The 23965-nt window shown below is 36.2% G+C and overlaps 1 protein-coding gene across 1 annotated transcript; it reads right to left on the bottom strand.

The window, feature by feature from the left end:
• Positions 1-393: 393 nt before the first annotated feature.
• On the bottom strand, positions 394-15835 carry LOC100452306 (all-trans-retinol dehydrogenase [NAD(+)] ADH1B). The gene is made up of 9 exons (XM_024246483.3): positions 15754-15835; positions 12395-12496; positions 11656-11794; positions 9711-9798; positions 9394-9613; positions 7318-7578; positions 5426-5561; positions 4716-4854; positions 394-1928 (listed from the first exon to the last, which is right to left on the bottom strand). Exons 1-9 carry the CDS (start codon positions 15769-15771, stop codon positions 1904-1906), a joined length of 1128 nt encoding a protein of 375 aa, XP_024102251.1. The 5' UTR covers positions 15772-15835; the 3' UTR covers positions 394-1903.
• Between the last annotated feature and the right edge of the window lie 8130 nt (positions 15836-23965).

The following is a 23965-nucleotide window of genomic DNA, read 5'->3' on the forward strand; positions in this document are numbered from 1 at the left end:
GGTAGTGTCCCATGATGATGTTATCTTAGGGACATTCTGAAAACTTTCTTTACCCTGAGTAACTCCTTCAGCATTTTCTTTTCTTTTTTTTGACAGAGTTTTGCTCTTGTCGCCTAGGCTGGTGTGCAGTGGCAAGATTTCTGCTCACTGCAACCTCTGCCTCCCGGGCTCCAGCGATTCTCTTGCCTCAGCCTCCTGAGTAGCTGGGATTACAGCCACCCGCCACCATGCCTGGCTAATTTTTGTATTTTTAGTAGAGATGGGGCTTCACCATGTTGACCAGGCTGGTCTCGAACTCCTGACCTCAGGCCATCCACCCATCTTGACCTCCCAAAGTGCTGGGATTACAGGGATAAGCCACCGCGCCACCCCCCACCCCGCTTTAGCATTTTTGACAAAACAATCAGGTTACCCACATTTACATGGCCCTTCTTAATTGGTGAAGTTCTTTCATTAACATCATTCCATTTAATCTTGGTTAAGCTGTAATGGGTTGGTTGAGTAATTTTTTCAAAACAAAGGATGAACAAGCTCAGAGAGCCTGAGAGACTTACTGAAGATCACACAGTAAATGATAAACTATTTTACTTTATGTCTAAGGTCTTTCATAATATGAAATAGAATGTAGATATTGCAACAATAGCATTTTTGGAGACAGCTACCTCCTTTACCAGGAATAACCTTTGCATGTCACATTTAGAGATAAAGCTCAAAATGCAAATCCTTCCCCTGAGAGTGGGAAAGCATTAACAAATGAGAGTGGGAAAAGCATTAACAAAGCATTAACACAGATCTTTACATATTCAAAATATTAAACTAATACTAGGATTGTGGACTTGATTTTAAGACATGGTAGTTAATAGAAAAGTTCTAGATTGAAAACAATTTTGCAAAAATATACATTTGTATATGTGTATATATGTATGTGTATATATATCTACTAGGAAAATATATTGCTTAAGGTGTTTGTGCCATTTCTTAGTTACCAATTTTACATTCTGCATTCACAGCATTTGCCACCCCATCTCTACACTTAAAGCCACCATATTACTTTTAATTACTTTATACACATTTTCAGTCATCATCTAAATAATCATTTATAGCCACAAACTAATACTGTTTAGTCAATGAAGCACTTTCATCAGCAAAAATTACAGATTTTTTGAACATGATTCTGGGAATAGTTCAGTTTTTACAATTAGTAATTGAGGCTTTGTCATATGAAGCAAGAAATCTGCTATTATTTTAAAAAATCAATTGTATATCGACCATAAAGAAATAGTATAAAAGTCATAAAAACACTGCCCTTTACTGTAGTAAAATGTGGGACATTTTATTTGAGTTCCTAAGAAATTTCTTGTATTTGGAACTCTTGGACCTTCACTACTTGTAAATGTGAGTCTATCCTTTACCTTACCCTAGCTTTTACCCTAGGGATTTGGTACATTTTATTAGAAAAAGGAAAATGTCGACAGTGAAAACTGAGACAGAGTTAGAAGACTTCAAGCACAATGGCCCAGCATGTGTATGTTCAGGGCAAGTAAAAGGGTCCCCTCCACTGGGATTCAATGACTAAAGATTATGAAGATACCAAAAATGCAAGAAGTCACAGGAATATTTTTCCTCAATGGCAAAGGTGACACAGTAGAATGGTTGAGAAGGAACGTTTGTTGGCTTCAATTCTCCAGCTGATGTTCAACACTTTATTTACTTCTCACTTGAATTTTAAATTTTCCTGAAAAATAATTTCCCATCAATTTCCATTTCTTTGGAAAGCCTCCATGTGTAATTTATTGATAACATCTCTGAAGAGCAGAATTAATGATATTTCCCAGCTGTTGCTCCAGATCATGTAGGGTAGAGGAGGCTGAAGACTGCTACAAGGGAAGGCATCTCTATTGCCTCAAAACGTCAGGACGGTACGGATACTGCAATAGGAAAGAAGAGACATTGTGTTAACATTTAGACAACCCACATGCTTGTTGTGAGAGTCCATGGAGTATCTGAGGTGTCTTAGTGAAAATCTGTCTGTGATCCCAGCTACCCTATTTCCATCCCCATACATTTGGTTTAAGTAAAAGGAAGTTCATCTTTTTTGGTTTTCTTTTCTTTGTTTTTTTTCCCCAATCTTAATCTCACTCACAACATCCTGAGTATGCCTGCCATTCCAATTCTACATTAATTCTACATTAGCATCTTCAAAAAATCATTTTTGCGTGCCCACGTTCCTGGTATAATAAGGAATATAAAACAACAATGGATAATAACTTGCAGTAAGTTCTTACTATTTGTCACATTCTTTGTGCATTTTCTTAAACTTCAACCTAAACATCAACACTAGGAGATAGGTTTCCATATTATGTCCATTTTAGAGATTATAAAAACTGAGACTTAGAAAGATTTGTAACTTGCTCCGGTAGCACATCTAGTATGGAGTGTTGGGATTCAAACCCAAATACAAATTTGCAAAAATTATAAGATGATGGATAACTTGCCTGAAAGAATTGATAATTTAACAAAGTTAAGACCATGCTGGAAGTTTAAAAGACCTTTGATACAGATGTTTAAGGATTCGTAGAAGTAGAGAATAAAGTTGATTTGTATTAATTCTAACATAGTTCATTCTTGTGAAGATTACAAATGGAACATTTCCACTAGAACTAATGCCCTTTCTATAAACCAACTTCTCATAAATAAATATTTTTAGAAAATGATGGTCTTTGTGACTCTAATAATTTTTAACATATATATGTATATGCATATGCATATATGAGAAAAATATATGCACATAATTCAGAGAATACAAGACAGCAGGAAGAAGAAAATAAAAGTAATCCATAATCCCATAACCTAGAAATAATCATTCTCAATGTTTTCTTGAATTTCTATGAACTTTTTTCTAGAAATCTGTGCATGTTTTACTGTTTTTGATGAAAATTTGAGACATTGCATATACAACATATACAATTTATATTCTTCATTAAATGAGCCTAAAATTACATCATGAGAATTTCCCAATGAAGTCATTTCTTTTTGATGGTTTCATTTATTTCTAATAGATGACTTGAATTTATGAAATTATTTTCCTTATGTTGAACTTCAGAATGTTTCTAAAGTTCTAACAAGTAAACATATATGTATGTTTGAATAGTTGATTATTTCTGTAGAATAGATTTCTAGAAATGGAATTGCTGGGGCAAAGGATTCAGTTATTTTTTTAAAGGTTTCTGATATATATTACCAAATTGCTTTTCCAAAAGTATGTATCAATTACTACTGAAAGTACACGAAAGTGCCCAACTCGCCTTATTCTTACCAATATTGAATATTACAATTTTTAATCTTTGCTTATTGATAGGATTAATTATATTTACATATGCATATTACTATATGACATTCTCATAAAATGAATTTAGGCATGCTTCATGACTTCTTATGTTGCTCAACACCGTCCTCTGGTTTTGTTCCTCTCTATATTTGCCATCATCTTTTCAATCCTGTGATGATGATGATCCCAATGATGATGTCAATGGTAATAATAATGACAATGATAACTAACCTTTGATGACTACTGTTTTCCATATGTACATGCACTCTTGAGGGGCAGTGTGGTTTAATAGAAAGTGAATAGATTTGCTAAAAACAAGATCTACTTTTGAATTCTGGCTCCCCTTCCTACCACTTGATGATTTTGGCAAAGTCATGTCTTCTCCGAGTCTCAGTTTCTGTTCTCTAAGATAGTGAGATTGAGACTGACACTGAGCATTGTTTGGGAATCACAGGAGATAATGCAGGTAAGACACTTAATAGAACAGCTGGTGCTTTGTGGGTGCTAGTTTCTTTCCTTCCTCAAGAATGTTGTCAGTTAAAGTATCTAGTATAATGATTTTGTGAGTGCCATAGAAACACTATTTACAGTTGAAAACCTCATGAAAATAAGTGTGGGATAGCAGAAGAATCTAAGACTCTGGAGCTAGAAGGCAAAGGTTAGATGTAACTGCCTGTTTCCAGTTGTGCCTCATGTAAATGCAGGTGACAAAATTCATTTTAATAGCTGGTTGTAAGTATTAAATGTTAGAGGTAGGAAATAGAATTGGCTTATTTTTCTAAGCTTCAGAGAAAATGTAAGACAAACATTTAAAATAGTGTTTACTACTCTTCTCTTTTATGATAACTTTCAGTGGTAAAAAATTTTTTCTTAAACTACAAAAGAAAAAGAAAAAGAGAAAAACTAGTAATATCTACCTAGAAAACAATCCCAATGTAGTTCCACCTACTCCTGTAATGAAAATGTTGAGGATGTCCTGAAAATTATTTAAATATGCAGACACCTAGTGTCAGCTTTATATAGGTAGAAGGAAGAGGCTTCAAAGACACCATGTTATAATTATGGTTGTTTAAATAGACTTTTGTTTTTTTGTGGGTTTTTTTTTTTTGGGCAAATGTGAGTGTTCACTTTTCAGGAAGGCTGAGTGGCTCTGATCATTCAGATTTGCAGTAATCAACATAATCTGACTCCAGCAGAATAGGAAATGCAAAGCAACTGTTTTCAGCTTCTCACAGTATGATCCTACATACGCTCCATGCAAAGACTGAACTGGTAATGAAAACCAAGGGACTCTATATTTTCTCATCCTTCCACATTTTTCATTCTCTGCTAGACAATCCCCTATGGTAGAAAAAAAAGCAAAACAGAAAACTAACTTAAAATCTACCTTTTCCCAGAGTGAAGCAGGTCAAATCCTTCATTTATTTTTTCAAAAGGTAAAACATGGGTTATTAACGCATCCAGTGAAAACTTCTTAGCCATAAAATCAGCCACAAGTTTTGGGATACCTTCTTTACTCTTAAAGCCTGAAAAGAAGACAGTATCATTGTTGGATTCAACTAGGGTAAGTAGGAGAATTGAAGAGAAGATTTTCCAAATAAATGGTGCTGCATTCCAGACTGCTATAACTGAGGATAAGAAGAGATAGAGTACTTCAATATGCTTTTACAGTGTCTTGACTTAAAAAAAATCACAGATAAATGAAGGTTGTTAGTTATTTTGTCTCTTCCATAGAAATAATAGTACAGAAGTTTATGCCCAAAGTAGAGGAGCAAATTTATCAGTTGTCTAAATTTGGGTGTAGATATGAAATATTATTGTAGGTTTCCATGTTCTACTAAAAATTTCCATGCCTTACGCAGTCACAAGTACAAAAACAGATGGAGATGAAAGGTCCTGGGTTATGGTGACAACAGAAAAGTCTATATTGAGACCTTATGTCTGCATTAGTTCCATATCTAGTTGATTTGGAGACTGTAGATAGAAAAGGAATTTAAATTTATTTTTGATTTGTTTTCAAAACCTTGCCTTGTCAATTGTAAAAGGGGAGCTATATTGAGATTAATGAGAATTTGGCACTTGAGCCCAACTACATACCACCATAAACAGCCCCCTTCCAGGTGCGTCCAGTCAGTAGCAGCATAGGGTTTATTGAGAGGTTCTGGGAAGCAGGAGGTACCCCTACGATGACGCTTGTGCCACATGCCTCATGACAACATAACAGGGAAGCCATCTGGAATAAAGTGAATATTTAGCATCCTTAACGTGGAGTCGCATAGTTCCTACTCATAATGCACAATATCATGTAATAGGCTTAACTGGATTGTGAGTGTGTAGAGGGAAGACATCATGTCTTTTGCTCCTTCATTCCCCTTTTTTGCATGGCATACTGCTGTGGATTCAGGAAATGCCCAGAAAATGGTTTTTTAATGAAAGAATGGATGAATAAATTGGGGTGCACTTAATTCTTCCTAATAAAGGAATAAAGCAGCAGACATCATTACAAACATATATAAAGTGTAAAATTTCATCATCACATAATTCTTAGGCAATCTGTGAGTTGGTTTCTTCATTTTTCATTGATTTATTACATAGGTATTTTGAACCCAGTACTTTCAACCAGATATTTTGATGGTGAACAAGATAAACAATTACATCACTGAAATTTGTCTCTTGTCTACTTGACGTTCTCCCTCTTAAGTGGATTCCTATTCTCCTGTATTCTGGGTAGGTGAAATATAGCTAGAGATGTGTTTGCCATTGCAATTGATATTTTTAACTGTTTGGAAGAAATACCATGTAATAAGCCAAAGATGATGTAAGTACTGCAAAATTGGAAATAGTATTTCATATCAATAATGCCAACTGAGGCTGAGTGTGGTGGCTTGTGCCTATACTCTCAGCATTTTTGGAGGCTGAGGTAGGAGAATCGCCTGAGCCCAGGAGGTTGAGGCTGCAGCAAGTTGTAATTATGCCACTTCACTTCAGCCTTGGTGATGGAGTTAGAACCTGTCTCAAAAAAAAAAGACAGCTGACATTTATTGGGAGCTTCCCATATGACAGGCGGCACTGTGCTAAGTATATCACATGCGTTGTCTCATGTAATCTATAAGCAATGCTATGAGATACGTAGCTTTTAAATTCTGGGGGTTGGTAAAGTCTGTTGACTTTTCTTTTTTCTTTCTTTTTTTTTTTTTTTTTTTTTTTTTTTTTTAGACAGAGTTTCACTATGTCACCCAGGCGGGAGTGCAATGGCGCGATCTTGGCTCATTGCAACCTCCGCCTCCTGGGTTCAAGTGATTCTCTTGCCTTAGCCTCTGGAGTAGCTGGGATTACAGGTATGCGCTACACCACCATACCTGGCTAATTTTTGTATTTTTAGTAGAGACTGTTGACTTTTCAAAGTATTCAGTCCAACTAATATTGGGTACTAGCTATGTGCCAAGCACTGTCCAGTTTCTGTGATAAAATACAGTGATGTCTTAAAGCAGTCAATTTCCTTAGGGCATATTTTTGTTAATAAAACAGCAGTTGGCCTAAAATTGCTCATTTCCTTTGGCCAAATACTAACATGTTAAAAATTTGAAATTTATTAAGAACATATGCAAAATTGTTAAACCATTTTTGTTAAGAATGTGGGAGAAAAATAAAACATTCCAATTTGGGAACATAATTTGTATTATTTATGTTTACTTGAACTTATATTTTTTAACTAAAAATTAATGAAGTAAATCTCTAATTGCTCAGTTAAGAAAAAACAAACCCTTTTCTTTTCCTCTAGAGGAAATACGACTTGAGACAGGTTTGGGTAGTTGATGGAAGAAAAGATTTCTCATAACAAAAATTAAACAAGCCAGGTAACAAACAGATGATGGGAAATTTCCATTCATCATTAAAAAATCCTTTATACAGAAAACATATATTTTGCTGCCTAAATGCATATTCCAGGTTGCAGAGGCAGAAATCTCAGGGCATGTCATGGAACATACCATGGTGTCAAGCCGACCGATGACTTCAAACGAAAAATCCACACCTCCATCAGTCATTTCCTTTAGCACTTCTTGGATGGGTTTCTTGTAGTCTTGAGGATTGATGCATTCAGTGGCACCCAACTCTTTAGCCTTTGCAAATTTGTCCTTGTTGATGTCCACCGCAATGATCCTGGCTGCTCCAGCTGCTTTACAGCCCATAACAGCAGATAGGCCGACCCCTCCCAGGCCAAACACAGCACAGATAGAGCCTGGGGTGACCTGTGTTTTCAGAAAATGCAAAAATAGATTAAGTGATGATTGTTAGAAAGTGCCTAAGCTGTATAAAGTGCCATGCCTAGGGGTTTATCAAGAGCTACTCAGACTCTTTTGTCCAATCTTTTATCAAAACCTCTTTTGGCTTCAGTTGCTTTATTTTTAAATTCAAGGGGATGAACTAGTTGAGTGGTTCTCAAACTGATGCATATTAGATTCATCTGGGGAGCTTTACAAAATATTCCACTGTCCAGGTCACAGCCCATGTCAATTAAATGAGGAATCTCTGCAGGTGGACTCAGTCCCCAGGTGAGTCCAATGGGAAGGTCAGGCTGGGAACCAGGGGACTGGATGATCTTTGAGATCCAGATGGCAGTGATTACAATCTTGAAGGGACTCTCGATTGCTGAAATCCTCTGATAGCCAGCTTCAGTAACTCATATATACACAAAGGCAATATTTGGAAAATAAAATAAGTGGAAAAGGCTACTCCAGGAGAATGAAAAATATTCCACTTAAACCCTCAGTAATTAACTCATTGGTTCATTTATGTTCAGTAGTTGTGACCAGTATATCCCTGCTTTAAAAATACACTAGCGAACAACACAGCAATGAAACGTTTGTCTATATTTCAATAATAAATACAATCTATCGTTATGAGTATCCTCATCTTCTGTTCTTGGGTAGGATCACTTTGACCATCTGCAAACATGTATGAGGCAACTGAACAAGGGGCTAAGTGCTAAAGTCACAGAAATTTGGAAAAGATGCCTTCTGAATTTTTTCTTTTTGGTTGGCTAGGGGCTATTTATTAAACCTAGTCTCCCATAGTCAGTCTTCATTGTGGGTAACATGCTTTCCTGTCCCAAGTAATCTCATCCTTATATTCCCTTAAGGGTGTCTATTCACTCATTCATTCACCAAGTATTATTCATACTATGGGGGACAACACCATTTTCCACCTTACTTAGAAAAACACAAGACTTGTGACTGTGATTTAAAAACACTAATAATTATGTATTGCGAGCTAAGATTCAGCAGGAGATTTGAAAAAGATATTTTAGTCTCAGCTGTCATATTAAAAATATATTTTAGTCTCAGCACTGAGGCTTTGGGCAAATATCTTTATATCTCTGAACCTCGGTTTCATAAAATAAAGCATACTACTAGATTTTCAGCCTACTCAGATGAGGAGCCTTTAAAGAATTTCTGCTTGAAATTTACCACTTCTGAAGTATATATGTGTGTCATGCCAGGGGAGTTAGTTTTAGCAGTGAAATCCCATAATGAGTGAATTATGCATCACTGAATCTTTATTACTTTCCGTCTAAGAATCCACAGAGTGGGTGAGCCTTGGTTTGGAGGTGCATCAGGTAAAGTTTTGGACTCTACTGTTGATCCTAATTCTGGGAGTAGAGGATCCACAGACTAGCTGCTCCTCAAGGGCAAACGCTTCATTTCATTTACTTTTGCTGTCAGAGCCTAGCAGAACCTATGGTGCCTGAGGCATTTATAGGTGCTCTCTAATTGTTGAATGAATTACTAAATGAATTCTTAGGCCTCAAATTTCATGATCCCATAAACAGCAAATTCAGAAGAAAAATTATTATAAATGACATCTTTATTCATAACAACTTTTTATCTGCAATAAATTGGTGAAATTTCTAGCATGTGTACTCAATTCTTTCTGGGTCATTTTTCTACTCATAATCGACACTTCAAATCTACAAAAATAATTTCTGATTCTTGCAAGAAATTGCTTCCCTTTTGGGTTCTGACAGTCTGCATGTAAGCAGTTTTATCATGCATTGTCATTCTCACCTTGGCAACGTTAACTGCAGACCCATAACCAGTCGAGAATCCACAGCCAATAAGGCAGACCTTCTCCAGGGGCGAGGCTGCATCAATTTTGGCCACTGCATTCTCATCCACCACCGTGTACTGGGAGAAGGTGCTGGTGCCAAGGAAGTGGTGAATGGGCTTCCCCCTGCAGGTGAACCTCCTGGTGCCATCCTGCAGGGTCCCCCGAGGATTGCCTAGACTGGGCAGTGCAATACACAGACACACAAAGGCATGAGACAGGAGCATAAGTAATGTGCAAACTCAAAGTCTGTGCAAAGAGAGCGTCAGAAACCTACTCATTTTTCAAGCAGTAGTTGCTCCCTGGGTTTTTACAAACTCTGCATTTTCCACACTGAGGAGTAAAGAGCGGGATGACTTTATCACCTGGAGAGGAATAAAACAACTTCTTAAATTTCTATGCAGGAATTAATACAGCAAAAACTTAAAGCTCAGATGTATTGATTAGAAGCATGTTTCTTTAAAAGTCTTTAAGGAATACAGTTCAATAATAACTATGTCATTTTTCAGTGCCTGCCACAGCATTGTTTTCAGTTTGGGTTTATAATGACTGAGGATTCCTAATGAGAAAACGCAAATGTGAGAGACCACACAGATTAAAAAAATTACTTCCTCTGTACTAATAGTTAACTTTTACGCAGTGTACTGATTTCTCCTGGAGGCTTTGCAAACATCATTTTATTTAAACTTTAACTAATTAAATCTTCAATATTCTTACTATAAAATATAAATATAAATTTTAGTTGAAAGTGATCTATTGTAGTGCCTGTAGATATTAGGAAGATGTGGTATTTTGTAAAAGATTGATTTACAATAAATATGAGAATTTTTAACCAATTCTTGGCTTTTCAAAGTGACTGTGCTTATCTTTTTTTATGAAATGAATGCTTTAAAAAATCCTAGGGTTTTTTTTTGAGAAAAACTAACAAAAATGGGACAAAGAAGAATTCCAGAAATTTCTCTGAAAACTTCAGCACTTCACTACAAGTTAGGCACTTTCTTTTAGGATAAGAATTGACTTACAAATATTTTTAGCTGATAATTTGTGAATTATCTACTTTTCCTGTTATGGTGGAGGGAGTAGGGGTAAAAAAAAGTAAGGCTGTCATTTTGTTGTTAATTTATTTCTAACTAAAGCAAATAGAGCTAAAACATACTTTGGATAGTTTATTACTTTCTGTTCACAGTTTAAATTGGTATTTGGTAAGGGGGCAGGGTGAATCTACAGGCTAAAGCGACTTTTTAGAATTAAACATAATTTTTATTTTTAATCACCTATGCTATACATTCCACATGATCAAGAAAAATGGTTGGTGCATTAATATTTTATAGGTAAAGTTTATGTGAAAATGATGGTATGGCAATGTCCTAGTTATTAAACCTTTACTTCTAAAAGTATTTACATTAATACATAAGTTTAGGGTAAAATAAATATTGAAAATAAAATAATTACTAATCTGTAACCAGATGCATTTAAGCATGGCTGAAGGTAATAAGGCAGACATTGTTGATGGCGGGATGGTTCCTTCTATGTTTCTTTCATTTCCTTTCACCTAGCCTGTTTCATTAATTCCATGCTCAGGAAGAGAGACCATGTTGGAAGAGGAAATTGGTGAGGGAGCTGCATAGATCACCTAAGAAACCATGGCACATGTATACATATGTAACTTACCTGCACATTGCGCACATGTACCATAAAACCTAAAGTATAATAATAATAATAATAATAAAAGAAAAAAAAAAAAAAAAAAAAAAAGAAAAGGTCATGTTTAGTCATCCGTAGCCACGTAGCCTCCATTTTGTGAACTCAGCACAGAACAGTTTCCATATTTACTTTCTTTCCCTCCTCCCATTTCTACTTCTATCTGGGCCCTGACAGAAGACAGTATTCAGCAACACTAACACGGAAGTTACTGGATTATGAATGCCACACTGGTAGGCACTGTGTCTCTTTTGATCCTCACATATCTCCAGGCTCTAACCTGGTGCCTGGCGTCTAGTAGATACTCAGTACATAATGGTCGAAGGGTACAACGCATGAGTGCCTGAATGCATATATGCTTGAGTCAGGCACACAGAGAGGGAAAGAGGAAACTCCTGAAGTCCTGGCTGCGCGGTGACCTTGTGCAAGCCCTTTCGTCTCTCATTGCCTTGGTTTCCTCATCCAGGCTGGGAAATCCTGGATGGTGAACCACACGTGTTCCCTGAGTGTGAATCCTGTACCTGGTTTGACTGTAGTCACCCCTTCTCCAACACTCTCCACGATGCCCGCTGCCTCATGGCCTAAAATCGCAGGAAGGGGGGTCACCAGGTTGCCACTAACCACGTGGTCATCTGTGCGACAGATTCCTACAGCCACCATCTACAGAATAAAGAGAAGCTGTTCAGATTCAGAAAAGAGTGTAACTAGATGAATTTAACATACCCAAATTCCTGAAATTGTGTTTCTAAAATGTATTCAAGAGTTTTGCTAATAATCCCTACTATTCCTAAATATGAAAGATTCAGTTTATCCCCAAGGTTATTCAGTCTAAAACCCTTCTCTACCTTCCCTTCTTGAATTAAACAATTTAGAATAATCTGTGAAATAATTGATTCTGAAATATTTAAGTCTTACATAAGAATGCATGCTTTAAAAAATAGAAGTAGAAATAGCAAAGTAACACATGGAAAATATCTAACGTTAATTGATTTTGAAGTCTTGATATATATCTTTTGGAATTTTTTTCTGTACAAACATAAATTCTTTTGTATTTTACTGGAATTATACTGTATGTACTCTTTGATCACCTTTTAAAAATTTAAAAATTACATTTATACCTTTCCTTGACAACAAATGTAATTTTATTTTCTGGGTGATCATATAAGATATGCCTCTTAGTGGATTATTGGATGTTTCCATTTTTAATGTTCTCTGAGTTTTTTAAATGTAAAATGAAATACAAATGGAAAAATACTTCACCTTAATGCGAACTTCATAAGCCTTAGGAGGTGCAACCTCCACATCCTCAATGGAAAAGGGTTTCTTTACCTCCCATAGCACAGCTGCTTTGCATTTGATTACCTAGAAAATCAAACAGAGAGATGGTGACAGTGTTTTCCCACTCTTGAAGTCATAAAATTGTGTCTTTTCATCTTTGTACATGTAATATTGTGTCCCATGTCTGGTACCTAACAAGTGCTCCATGGAAATGAAGTACTCTGGTTTATAAAGAGAATAAAAGTATCTTTTAAAAAGCAATAACATAAGGAAAGATAAACAAAGTATAATAAGACATTGAGAAAAATGGAATATATTTATTTAGGCCATTCTTATGTTGTTGTTGCTTTTCTCTGAAGGTGTTTATTCCTGATATTTCCTAATGCCGTCCTGAAAATGCTCGTTTACCCACAACTATTGGCTGATACATGAAGTTAGAAGTCACCTTTATTTTGCTGACAGAGTCAGTGTCTATCTACATAAAATATACTGCTTTATTGCTCAATTTTCTGCTTAGGCCAAGAGGATCTGACTCTATAAGAACAGTTATACATTTACCTTCCTGCGTACGATGACATTTCTTTCTCTCCCTATTTGCTTATTGTGCTCTTTTAATTTTCTCTCTCCACCACTTCTGTGTGCTACTTGTTTCCTACTCATTTGAAACTTAGCTTTGGCAGCCTGTTTTGTAATCTGATTTATGTGTAGAGACTCCTTCCAGCTTAGATTTGAGCCAAATATTATAGAGATTAGAGTTGGTGGTGTGTGTGTGTGTGCACGTGTGTGTGTGTGTATACACTCAGACCCACGCATGTATATTTTAAAACTGGAGAAACAGTGTGTTTGGATTTCTGTTTAGCAGAGCTTATCCATAGATGTTCTTAAAAATAAAGTTCAGCATATATTTCTAGTGCTTGGCAGTGTACTGTAAAACCCATCTTCATTGTGGTAAAGCATGTATAATTTGCAGAGCCCTTTCTAGAAAGAATCAACATAATTGCAAATATAATTTAAAAGTTCAATTGAGATTTATTTTTCTGCCAATTCATTTTCATTATTTATTTGTCAGATTTTTCAACTTTGTAGGATGTTCAACATGGTCAATGCCAAAATAAATATCAGAATACTTAGACACAAGGTACTAACAGTAGGAAGATTCTTATTATTAGGTGCTTATGATGTGACAGGCACATTGTGGCCTGTGCTGGGTAAATTACATGCATTATTTTTATCTTAAAATGTATTCATTGATTGATTTTTAATTTCAGTAGTTTTTGGGGTGCAGGTGGTTTTTGATTACACGGATAAGTTCTTTAGTGGTGATTTCTGAGATTTTGGTGCACCCCTCACACAAGCAGTGTAGACTGAACCCAATATGTCGTCTTTTATGTCTTATTCCTCCTACTGCCCTTTTCCCTCGGTCCCCAAAGTCCATTATATCATTCTTATCCTTTGTGTCCTCATAGTTTAGCTACCACTTTTAAGTGAGAACATTGGATATTCGGTGTTCCATTCCTGAGTTACTTCACTTAGAATAACGGCCTCTAGCTCCATCCAAGTTGCTGCAAAGGCCATTATTTCATCTGTTTTATGGCTGAGTAGTATTCCACGGTGTATATGTACCACATTTTCTTTATCCAGTTGTTAGTTGATGGGCATTTAGGTTGATTCCATATTTTTGCAATTGCAAATTGTGCTGCTATAAACAATGTGCATTGTTTTTAAACCTGACAAGGCTGCTACCAGGACAGTACCATTGAATTATTGGCTTATTTTACAGGTGAAACAATTGAGGATCAATTGACTCAGTGATTGAATAATTTTCCCAAAGTCTCAAAGCTGGCTGTACAGAGAATAATGATTAATCTAGCCTCACGTTTTCAGTATTCTGTGATGTTAAAAAGTTATCAAAACATTAAATAGTAATAATAATAATAGTGGCTAATATTTATTTAAATATTAATATTTAATAGTGGCTAATATTTAATCATGTACCAGATATGATTCTAAGTGCTTTACAGTATTCATTTAATTCTCAAAACTACTTTGTGAAATAGATGTTAGTATTGTCACCATTTAGCATTTGAGGAAAATAAAATGCAGGACGGGTAAACACAGATGAAATGCTGTCAAAAAGCTAAGTTATTGATGTTGCACCCAAGAGGGGAGGATTGCCTATTTCATCAGTTATTATTTTCATTAATATAGTTAGTTTATACTTTTGCTCTATGAACTCATTATTCTTTTAAGTTGAGTTTGGTAAATTTGAATTTTCTTTTTTTAAATAATTTTCTATTAGGAGTGTAAATATTAATTAGTAATACATGGAAGTAAAATGAGATGGAATAAGAACAGTAACAATGGGCTATTGGTGATTTCCAACCAGCCTTATTGATATGAGCCTGTTTGTCACACAATGTAGAGAGAAGCCTCAGAACCTTTAAATTGAATTATCATAGTGAGATATTTTACTGTGTGGTACACTCCTAACACAAAAAAAGACTGGAAATAGTTGCACAGGTTTATGTAATTAAACAATTAAAAAATATCAATTGATTATATTGAATGACCACATCCACCTGTAAACACATTGAGCAAATAAGTACAAATTTATAGAAGAAAAAACCAAATATCTGTATTCCTAGTGCTAAGTGATTCAAATTGTATTATTATTGAAATTGTATCATTAATTTTCTGTAAAACCATATTAACTTTTAAAAGGGGAAGATACTGTTCCATAGGATTTTTGTGGAAATTCCCTGAATTGTATCATAATGGACCCCTTTTAATCAGAATTTGCATGTTGATTTCTTGCTTAACCTTGATGATTCTAATGCTGTGAGATCAATGAGTATTCTGTAAGATATTTTATAGTAAGGTTAAAGGATATTTCAGTCTTCTAAGTCAAATTCCTCTCATCAGACTTCTGTCACACAACTTTCTGTGTTCATAAAAAATTTGAATAAAAATAATAACACATTTTAATTATGGTTTCTTATTATAAAGATAACTTGCCATTAAAGACTCTTCTAACTTTAGATTTACAAATCAGTCACGATTAGCTTGGAATAAACTATCATTTTACTGTACATTTATTTAATGTAGGAAATAAAGACTTAATAGATACAGGTTCTATACATTTCTGTTAAAGGTATTTAAGAATAGCTTATTTCCACTGCCGTTCAGTATACATTACTTATTGAGGTGTATATTGCATATCATATTTCAGTGTATCATTTCTAATTTAGATATGAATTTTAAATTATTCATCGAATACTGTATTCCTTTCTTTGTTATATTGATGAGAATATATTACCAACAGTAATATATTTTTTGCTTACTTTTCCTGCTGTGCTCATGTTGTTTCTGTCTTCTCTGCAGACCAGGAGACTGTGAGTCTTTGTGGATTTCTTCTCTGCTTGAGTGCATAAAGCAGATATATTGCACAGATATTTATTTTGTTTGCTTGCGTAACATCCAATTCCAATTCCACACGTGATCTATGTCTTTAAGCCACACCCACTGGATTATTCTCAGACTGTCAAAACAGATAAAAGGGTACTGAACCAGCAATCAAAATATTGACTTCCAAATTCTAGATAAGATGTTGTTTTCATTAGGTTAAATATTAAGTTAAAATGATAAATTGTAATCACTTTCTCTTTTCCTCACTCTCCCCCCCAGGCTCTGGAATTGCTTGTTTCTCTTCTTTCAATCCCACGTAGGTCGTTCTGCCTTGTATTCCCTTTGTCTGCACTAAGCTGCAACTTTGAATGCACATGGGGTGGCGAGGAAGGAAGAGGAGTAAGGAAACAGGAAAAACGAAGTAGGATAGAGAGAGCACCCTCGTTGTCTTTACAGCAGAGGATCAGACACCCAATTAGTCACAGCAAAGGGGATCACTGTGCCTGGCAATTCTGCTCCACTCAAAACTAGTAAGTATGGACTGAACACCTCCCTGTGTCAGGCACTAAGCTTGGTCCAGTGGAGTAGCAGTGATGAATAAGACATGGCCTCTGCCTGTGCCAAGAGGCAGTATGGGGCAGCGGTGATGGCATGGCTTTTGGGACCAGGCCAACCCAGTTCCTTACTTGTTCTGTGTACTTGGACTTATTATTTCACTGAATTTTTTTTGCCTTAGTTTCCTTATCTGTGAGATAAAGATGAATAATGGCATCATTTTAAAGGACTGTTTGTGAATAAATGAAATAATCCTTGTAAAGCACTCATCATGGAGTTTTGCAGATAGGAACACCCTCCGAAATGTTAGCTACAATTATTATTCATAAAAGGAAGCTCACAGTTTATAGGGAAAAGACACACAGGCAACCAAGTCTACATATCAGCCTGGCTGGGAAGTGCCCTATCACAGGGGTCAGTTAATGCTTTGGGAACAGAGACAGAGTTGCTATTCAGAATGAAGGACTCAGGGGAGGCATTGTAGAGGAACAGGCATTTGTGGTAGATTTTAAATAATTGTGAGAAATGGAGCAAAATCCTCACTGGATCATTTCCATTACCCTTTGATCAATATAACTAGTATCCTCACAGCTTTCCAAGCATAGGAGTTTGATTTTTCTTTTATCCACACTTGGAGGCATCATAAAACTATAAACGCAACTATTTAATTAGATACAGTCTGTTAATATGAACATGTTAGCATAGAGGACATATTTCTCTAAAATTGCCAAGGGAACATTTCAGTAAGCTTTAATTATGTAGGCACTGAGACTCACACCAAGACTGAGAAACATTCACCAAATAGAAAAGCAAAGGAGGTCCTATGATTTCAGTTGCTTCTAGTTTGGTATGAACTAGAAGCATTTGGTTGCTTCTAAAAAGGTATGAGGGAAAGAAGATAGCCCCAGATAACCTGGCTTTAGCCTTCTCATCCAACTATTCCTCCCCATTCTCCAATACAGGGCCTATGCTCTTTAGAAGCATGTATCTCTGTGGTCCTCCAAAGAGGAATCCATTCCTCATTCAAGCTCTTGCTCATCATGCTTTTTCTCTTCTTTTCTGTCCCTCTGCCCCATTCAAATCCTACCCAAACTTTGAGACCTAGGACAAGGTCGCCCTTGTGGAGATATGTTAACTCCATCTCACCGTCGTGCTTCACTTCTCTCCATCCCTGTCATACTAGCATCCCTCCTGTGGTTTTAGGGCCTATTCCCTTTTGTTGCACTTTATATTTAGTGTAGAGATCAGTCTCCTAAATTCTACTGGAAATTTCTGGTCAGAGATGTTCTTAAATTTCATTTAAATCTTCAACTGTACCTAGTTTCATGTGTACGATAGATGTTTAATGAGTCATTGTTGAATTCTTATGCTCATTTATGTTAGGACAGGCACTGTTCTATGAGCAGTCTCATAATCCAGAAGATCCGGTGTCTCCTCTTTAAGGGATTACAGATTAGCAGTGGGATTGGCTGTGGTCAGGTAGAGAAGACAGAGAACCCTCCTGTGAAGCAGGAAGTGGTCAGTGCCAGGAGAAAGTTCAACGTGGAATCAAAAGAGGAAGACTCTACTCCGTCTTTTCATTGTGCATTCTCAGCTCTTAACTCAATGAGTGGCACAGGGTGAGTGCTCAGATATTTGTTGACTAAATTAAATGAATGACATCTAATTTGAGAATGAGGAAGCCTTGAAAGAAAGATATTTTATTAAGATTTATTAAGAAAGATGAGTTGCAATTGAGAGGTATAGATGCAGTCAGCATATGGACAAAGAATCTTGAAAACATTTTTCTCCCCTAGTACCCTCTTTTATACATTTTTCTGTTTAATCCTCTCTCACACCTGTAGACATAGCATTTCAGGGAATTATAGCCACTACCACCTTGTTTTCAAGGCCCTAATGAATTTGGAAATGTGATATCCACTTATGAGCTTGCATCACTTTGTGAACACATGGCTCCATGAACTGCCAAAAGAACTTTGGGACAAACTTCGTAGAGTCAAGAGATCTTTCTTAATACCATCTGGCAACTACTCTGTGCTTACTCTTTGCCCCACCTTCTAAAAGTTTAAATGGAGGGGAAGAGCAGTTGTCACATGATTGAGTGTCAGTGTTCTAGTATCAGAGGGCCATGGCAGGCCTGGAGCAACATCTGGAATGTCCAAAGGTAACCCTATCAATCTCTAGGGGTCACAGGGCATCACTTTCCTCTGCTTCTCTCTCTGTGTGTGTCTCTGTAAGCCAGCCCAATTCTATATTACATTTCCACCAAGTACTATATTATAAATTCAGCTTATCCAGAGAGATGATATGCTTGGTTCAGTTTGGGTCAGCGATCCCTTGTGTGCCAGGCAGAATAATGGCCCGCAAAGAGGTCCATTCCTAATCCCTGGAATCTAGGAATATGTTGCTTTACATGGAAAAAAACGGATTTTGTAGATGTGATTCTGTTAAAGGTCTTGAGATGGGAAGACTAGCTTGGATTATCCAGGTGAACCTAATCTAATCTTATGGCTTCTTAAAATTGGAGAACTTTTCCAGGTTGTGGTCAGAGACGGAGATGTGTCTACCCACAGCCTGTAGTTGGCCATGTTTGCAAGAGGGGTATGTTAATTTTCTATTGCTGATGTAACAAATTACCACAAGCTCTCTTGGAAGGTTAGTGGAAGGCGAGGACTGGCATCTCTAATATAATTATACAGGTAATGATGAGTAGTGCAGAGATGTGACTCCAAAGCCTCGAGAAGGACAGACTAGCATCTCTGTAAGAGATCCAACTGTCTCCTTTTCCCCATGGGCCAATAATTTACCTGGATCTAAGAAATAATATTGTAACTGGCAGAAAGTATCTTCAGTTCAAATTCTTCATTTTTGGGGTTAAATCATTTGGTAAAATTGTAATATTAATATTATTGTAAAGATTGCTAGAAAAAAATTGTAACCTTTCAAGTATGTGCATAAATAACAGACTTTAAAGCATTTTTGGGGATGAGATGCAAAATGAAGAGTGGGAGAGGGACTTTAGTAGCAATAAATAGAACTTGAGAATGGAATAGTTACATAAATAATCTATAAAATATTACAATAAATAGAATAAATTTTAAGTTCCTAGAGGAATTTTTGAAAATACCCACATTCAAAACCATGAATTCTTACTCAATTAGCATTTCATTTTGATTTTGGTACTGAAGCCAAAGATGTTGAGGGAACTGAAATCCTTGCTGGACTGGCTGTGGCTGTGGAGCTTGGAATTCTGACATGAAGAGCATGTGTGAGAGAACAAAATGTTTGTTTACATTCCTCCTGTGAAGGGAGTTGGGAAATAATCTAAGAAGCCTAATCCAAAAGCAAAGATGTTCCATCCAGCTTTCTCTGTGAGAGCCAGACTGCAAACTATCTGAATGCTCCACGAATGATTTACTGATGTATTTTAAATGAGTTATTGATGTATTTTAAGTTATTCTGATGATGTGTTTGGCAGATGCTTAAAAGTATATTTACTGAGATGATGTGGGAATACTAAATGTTTATTAAAACAATACAAAGTAATACCAATGGTATGGTTGTCACAATATAAAAATATCTAAAAGCTAAAGAGTTCTTTAATGGTGGAGAATTTTTTCCTTTTCAAAATTAAAAATATATTTTTTTGTAAAAAATACAACTGATTAGTATCAATATCTAACATTCATGGAGTGCTGACTTTGCTAATTTCTGTGCACACATTGCCTCACTTATAGCAATGTTTAGCATTAACTTATCAGGTAGATACCATTGCCATGCACATTTTACAGATGAAGACACTGAGGTTTAGAGAGATTGTATAAATTTCCCAATGTAACACAGCTAGTGGTGGAGCCAGGATCCCAGGAAGCCTAACTCGAGTTTAATAACCTAAATATCAATAAAATAGCTAATATCCTTGTCACTCTCAGTATGTGCCACTTACTGTTCTAAATGCTTTACAATTAACAGATCATGTAAACCTCACAATAACACTATTAGGCAGATTCTACTGTTATTACCATTTTATACAAAATGGTATAATACATACAAAATATGTATTTTGTATGTCTTCATCAGCCTTAAAGCCACTTTTGAGTTTTTTTAGCATATTTTCCCAGGACATGTCAATTTTATTTCCATTTAAATTGCTTGAGATATGAGATGATGACATAGTCCCTGGAAATTTTATTCCCAGCTGTGTATCTCCCTGGAGTCTTTGACTTACTCCCATGTGGGGAGGAGGTGCTTTGCATCTGGCCACACCTGCCATCCTAGAGCCTCCTCTCTCTCATCCTGGGGAATCCCTTCCCTCTTCTCAGGGTGAGAGCATCGGCTTCTCAGATACCACATCTTTCTTTGAATTAATTTATCAGTTTGGGGGCACTTCATTAGTAATCTTCTGGAGGAAAAGGTACACCAAGGAGTGAATTTATTGAGATCTTTTGTTTCTACTGGATTTCTACTGTGCTGTGATGAGTTTTAATTCTCAAGAGTTTTTTATGGCAACATATTCTTTTTTCATGTATGTAATATCTTTTTACAAATATTAATAACAGCTTTTAAAAAAATTTTGAATTTTTTTATTTCATGGATTATTTCTTCCAACTTTTTTCTTTGCTTTGTTTCTATCTTTCCTATTACAAAGCTAGAATCACTCCACATTTCTGATGATCTTGGTTGTCTTCTGTTGCAAGATGGGGCACTAATGAGCTATTGGGAAGCTCTGAATACAGGGGTGGCATCTGTGTCATGTGAGATTTGCTGCAGAACTATCTGGTGGGATTAATTGCTGGGGAATATAATGTCAGTAAGAGTAGGTATTTTCTCTTGGGCTGGTCAGATTTTTCAAAGGATGATTTTGGAAGTTTCCATGTAGAAGACACATGCCCAGCTGCCAGCACTCTGGGGCCCAAAAGGGCAATTGAAAATTCAAATATAAGCCACTTGGGAGAAAAAAGGCAAAACCCAGGACTACCCAGGTAACTCCAAAAGCTTGTTTGCATTAATCTTGCAAGACGATAGCCAAAAATCTATTAGACCTTATAATAATCTCATCTTTAATAGTTCTGAAATTTTCTATTTAGGCCTGTGACAATTTTCTTCTATCCAGACTTAAATGACTGCCGTTGATAATCTTAGATTCCTGAATGATCCAGTAAGAAAACATTTCTATGACTCTATTATTCCATAATGAATAACATCTTCTTAAGGTTTTAGAGGTGGCCGAGACAGTTTATATTATTTTGACAATTATTTGATCAGACTTTTTTTAAATAATAAAAATCACAATTACATACCTTTATTTTACAATTGCACGTACATGTTGGCAGCTGGAGTCTTTCTTTGTAGTTTCTTTATAAGTTAAAAAAGTAATAAAATTATAAATCTCATCCTAACTAGTAAAACCAAACAGTTATGGTTAAAAAGTTAACTTTAGTTCTTCAACTCTTTTAAGATCCTGGTTTCTGAGATGAACAGCCTATTCTGTACATTTCTTTTTTATTTTTTTAATTTATTTTATTTTATTATTATTAAACCTTAAGTTTTAGGGTACATGTGCACAATGTGCAGGTTAGTTACATATGTATACATGTGCCATGCTGGTGTGGTGCACCCATTAACTCATCATTTAGCATTAGGTATATCTCCTAAAGCTATCCCTCTCCCCTTCCCCCACCCCACAACAGTCCCCAGAGTGTGATGTTCCCCTTCTTCTGTCCTTGTGTTCTCATTGTTCAATTCCCACTTATGAGTGAGAATATGCGGTGTTTGGTTTTTTGTTCTTGCGATAGTTTACTGAGAATGATGATTTCCAATTTCATCCATGTCCCTACAAAGGACACGAACTCATCATTTTTGATGGCTGCATAGTATTCCATGGTGTATATGTGCCACATTTTCTTAATCCAGTCTATCATTCTTCGACATTTGGGTTGGTTCCAGGTCTTTGCTATTGTGAATAGTGCCGCAATAAACATACGTGTGCATGTGTCTTTATAGCAGCATGATTTATAGTCCTTTGGGTATATACCCAGTAATGGGATGGCTGGGTCAAATGGTATTTCTAGTTCTAGATCCCTGAGGAATCGCCACACTGACTTCCACAATGGTTGAACTAGTTTACAGTCCCACCAACAGTGTCAAAGTGTTCCTATTTCTCCACATCCTCTCCAGCACCTGTTGTTTCCTGACTTTTTAATGATTGCCATTCTAACTGGTGTGAGATGGTATCTCATTGTGGTTTTGATTTGCATTTCTCTGATGGCCAGTGATGGTGAGCATTTTTTCATGTGTTTTTTGGCTGCATAAATGTCTTCTTTTGAGAAGAGAAGTGTCTGTTCATGTCCTTTGCCCACTTTTTGATGGGGTTGTTTGTTTTTTTCTTGTAAATTTGAGTTCTTTATAGATTCTGGATATTAGCCCTTTGTCAGATGAGTAGGTTGTGAAAATTTTCTCCCATTTTGTAGGTTGCCTGTTCACTCTGATGGTAGTTTCTTTTGCTGTGCAGAAGCTCTTTAGTTTAATTAGATCCCATTTGTCAATTTTGGCTTTTGTTGTCATTGATTTTGGTGTTTTAGACATGAGGACTTTGCCCATGCCTATATCCTGAATGGTAATGCCTAGGTTTTCTTCTAGGGTTTTTATGGTTTTAGGTCTAACATTTAAGTCTTTAATCCATCTTGAATTAATTTTTGTACAAGGTGTAAGGAAGGGATCCAGTTTTAGCTTTCTACATGTGGCTAGCCAGTTTTCCCAGCACCATTTATTAAATAGGGAATCATTTCCCCATTGCTTGTTTTTATCAGGTTTGTCAAAGATCAGATAGTTGTAGATGTGCGGCGTTATTTCTGAGGGCTCTGTTCTGTTCCATTGATCTATATCTCTCTTTTGGTACCAGTACCATGCTGTTTTGGTTACTGTAGCCTTGTAGTATAGTTTGAAGTCAGGTAGTGTGATACCTCCAGCTTTGTTCTTTTGGCTTAGGATTGACTTGGTGATGCTGGCTCTTTTTTGGTTCCATATGAACTTTAAAGTAGTTTTTTCCAATTCTGTGAAGAAAGTCATTGGTAGCTTGATGGGGATGGCATTGAATCTATAAATTACCTTGGGCAGTAAGGCCATTTTCATGATATTGATTCTTCCTACCCATGAGCATGGAATGTTCTTCCATTTGTTTGTATCCTCTTTTATTTCCTTGAGCAGTGGTTTGTAGTTCTCCTTGAAGAGGTCCTTCACGATTCTTGTAAGTTGGATTCCTAGGTATTTTATTCTCTTTGAAGCAATTGTGAATGGGAGTTCACTCATGATTTGGCTCTCTGTTTGTCTGTTATTGGTGTATAAGAATGCTTGTGATTTTTGCACATTGATTTTGTATCCTGAGACTTTGCTGAAGTTGCCTATCAGCTTAAGGAGATTTTGAGCTGAGACAATGGGGTTTTCTAGATATATAATCATGTCATCTGCAAACAGGGACAATTTGACTTCCTCTTTTCCTAATTGAATACCGTTTATTTCCTTCTCCTGCCTGATTGCCCTGGCCAGAACTTCCAACACTATGTTGAATAGGAGTGGTGAGAGAGGGCATCCCTG

This window comes from Pongo abelii, chromosome 3 (assembly GCF_028885655.2).
Source record: "Pongo abelii isolate AG06213 chromosome 3, NHGRI_mPonAbe1-v2.0_pri, whole genome shotgun sequence".
Taxonomy (NCBI): Eukaryota; Metazoa; Chordata; class Mammalia; order Primates; family Hominidae; genus Pongo; species Pongo abelii.

Bases quoted from the DNA above. Each gene is read 5' to 3' on its own strand.
- LOC100452306 (XM_024246483.3), bottom strand. The intron at 9,799-11,655 runs GTACAGGATTCA...ATTCCTCTCCAG, and splicing joins GGTGACTACAGTCAAACCAG to GTGATAAAGTCATCCCGCTC. The intron at 1,929-4,715 runs GTAGATTTTAAG...TTCCTATTGCAG, and splicing joins CTGCTTCACTCTGGGAAAAG to TATCCGTACCGTCCTGACGT.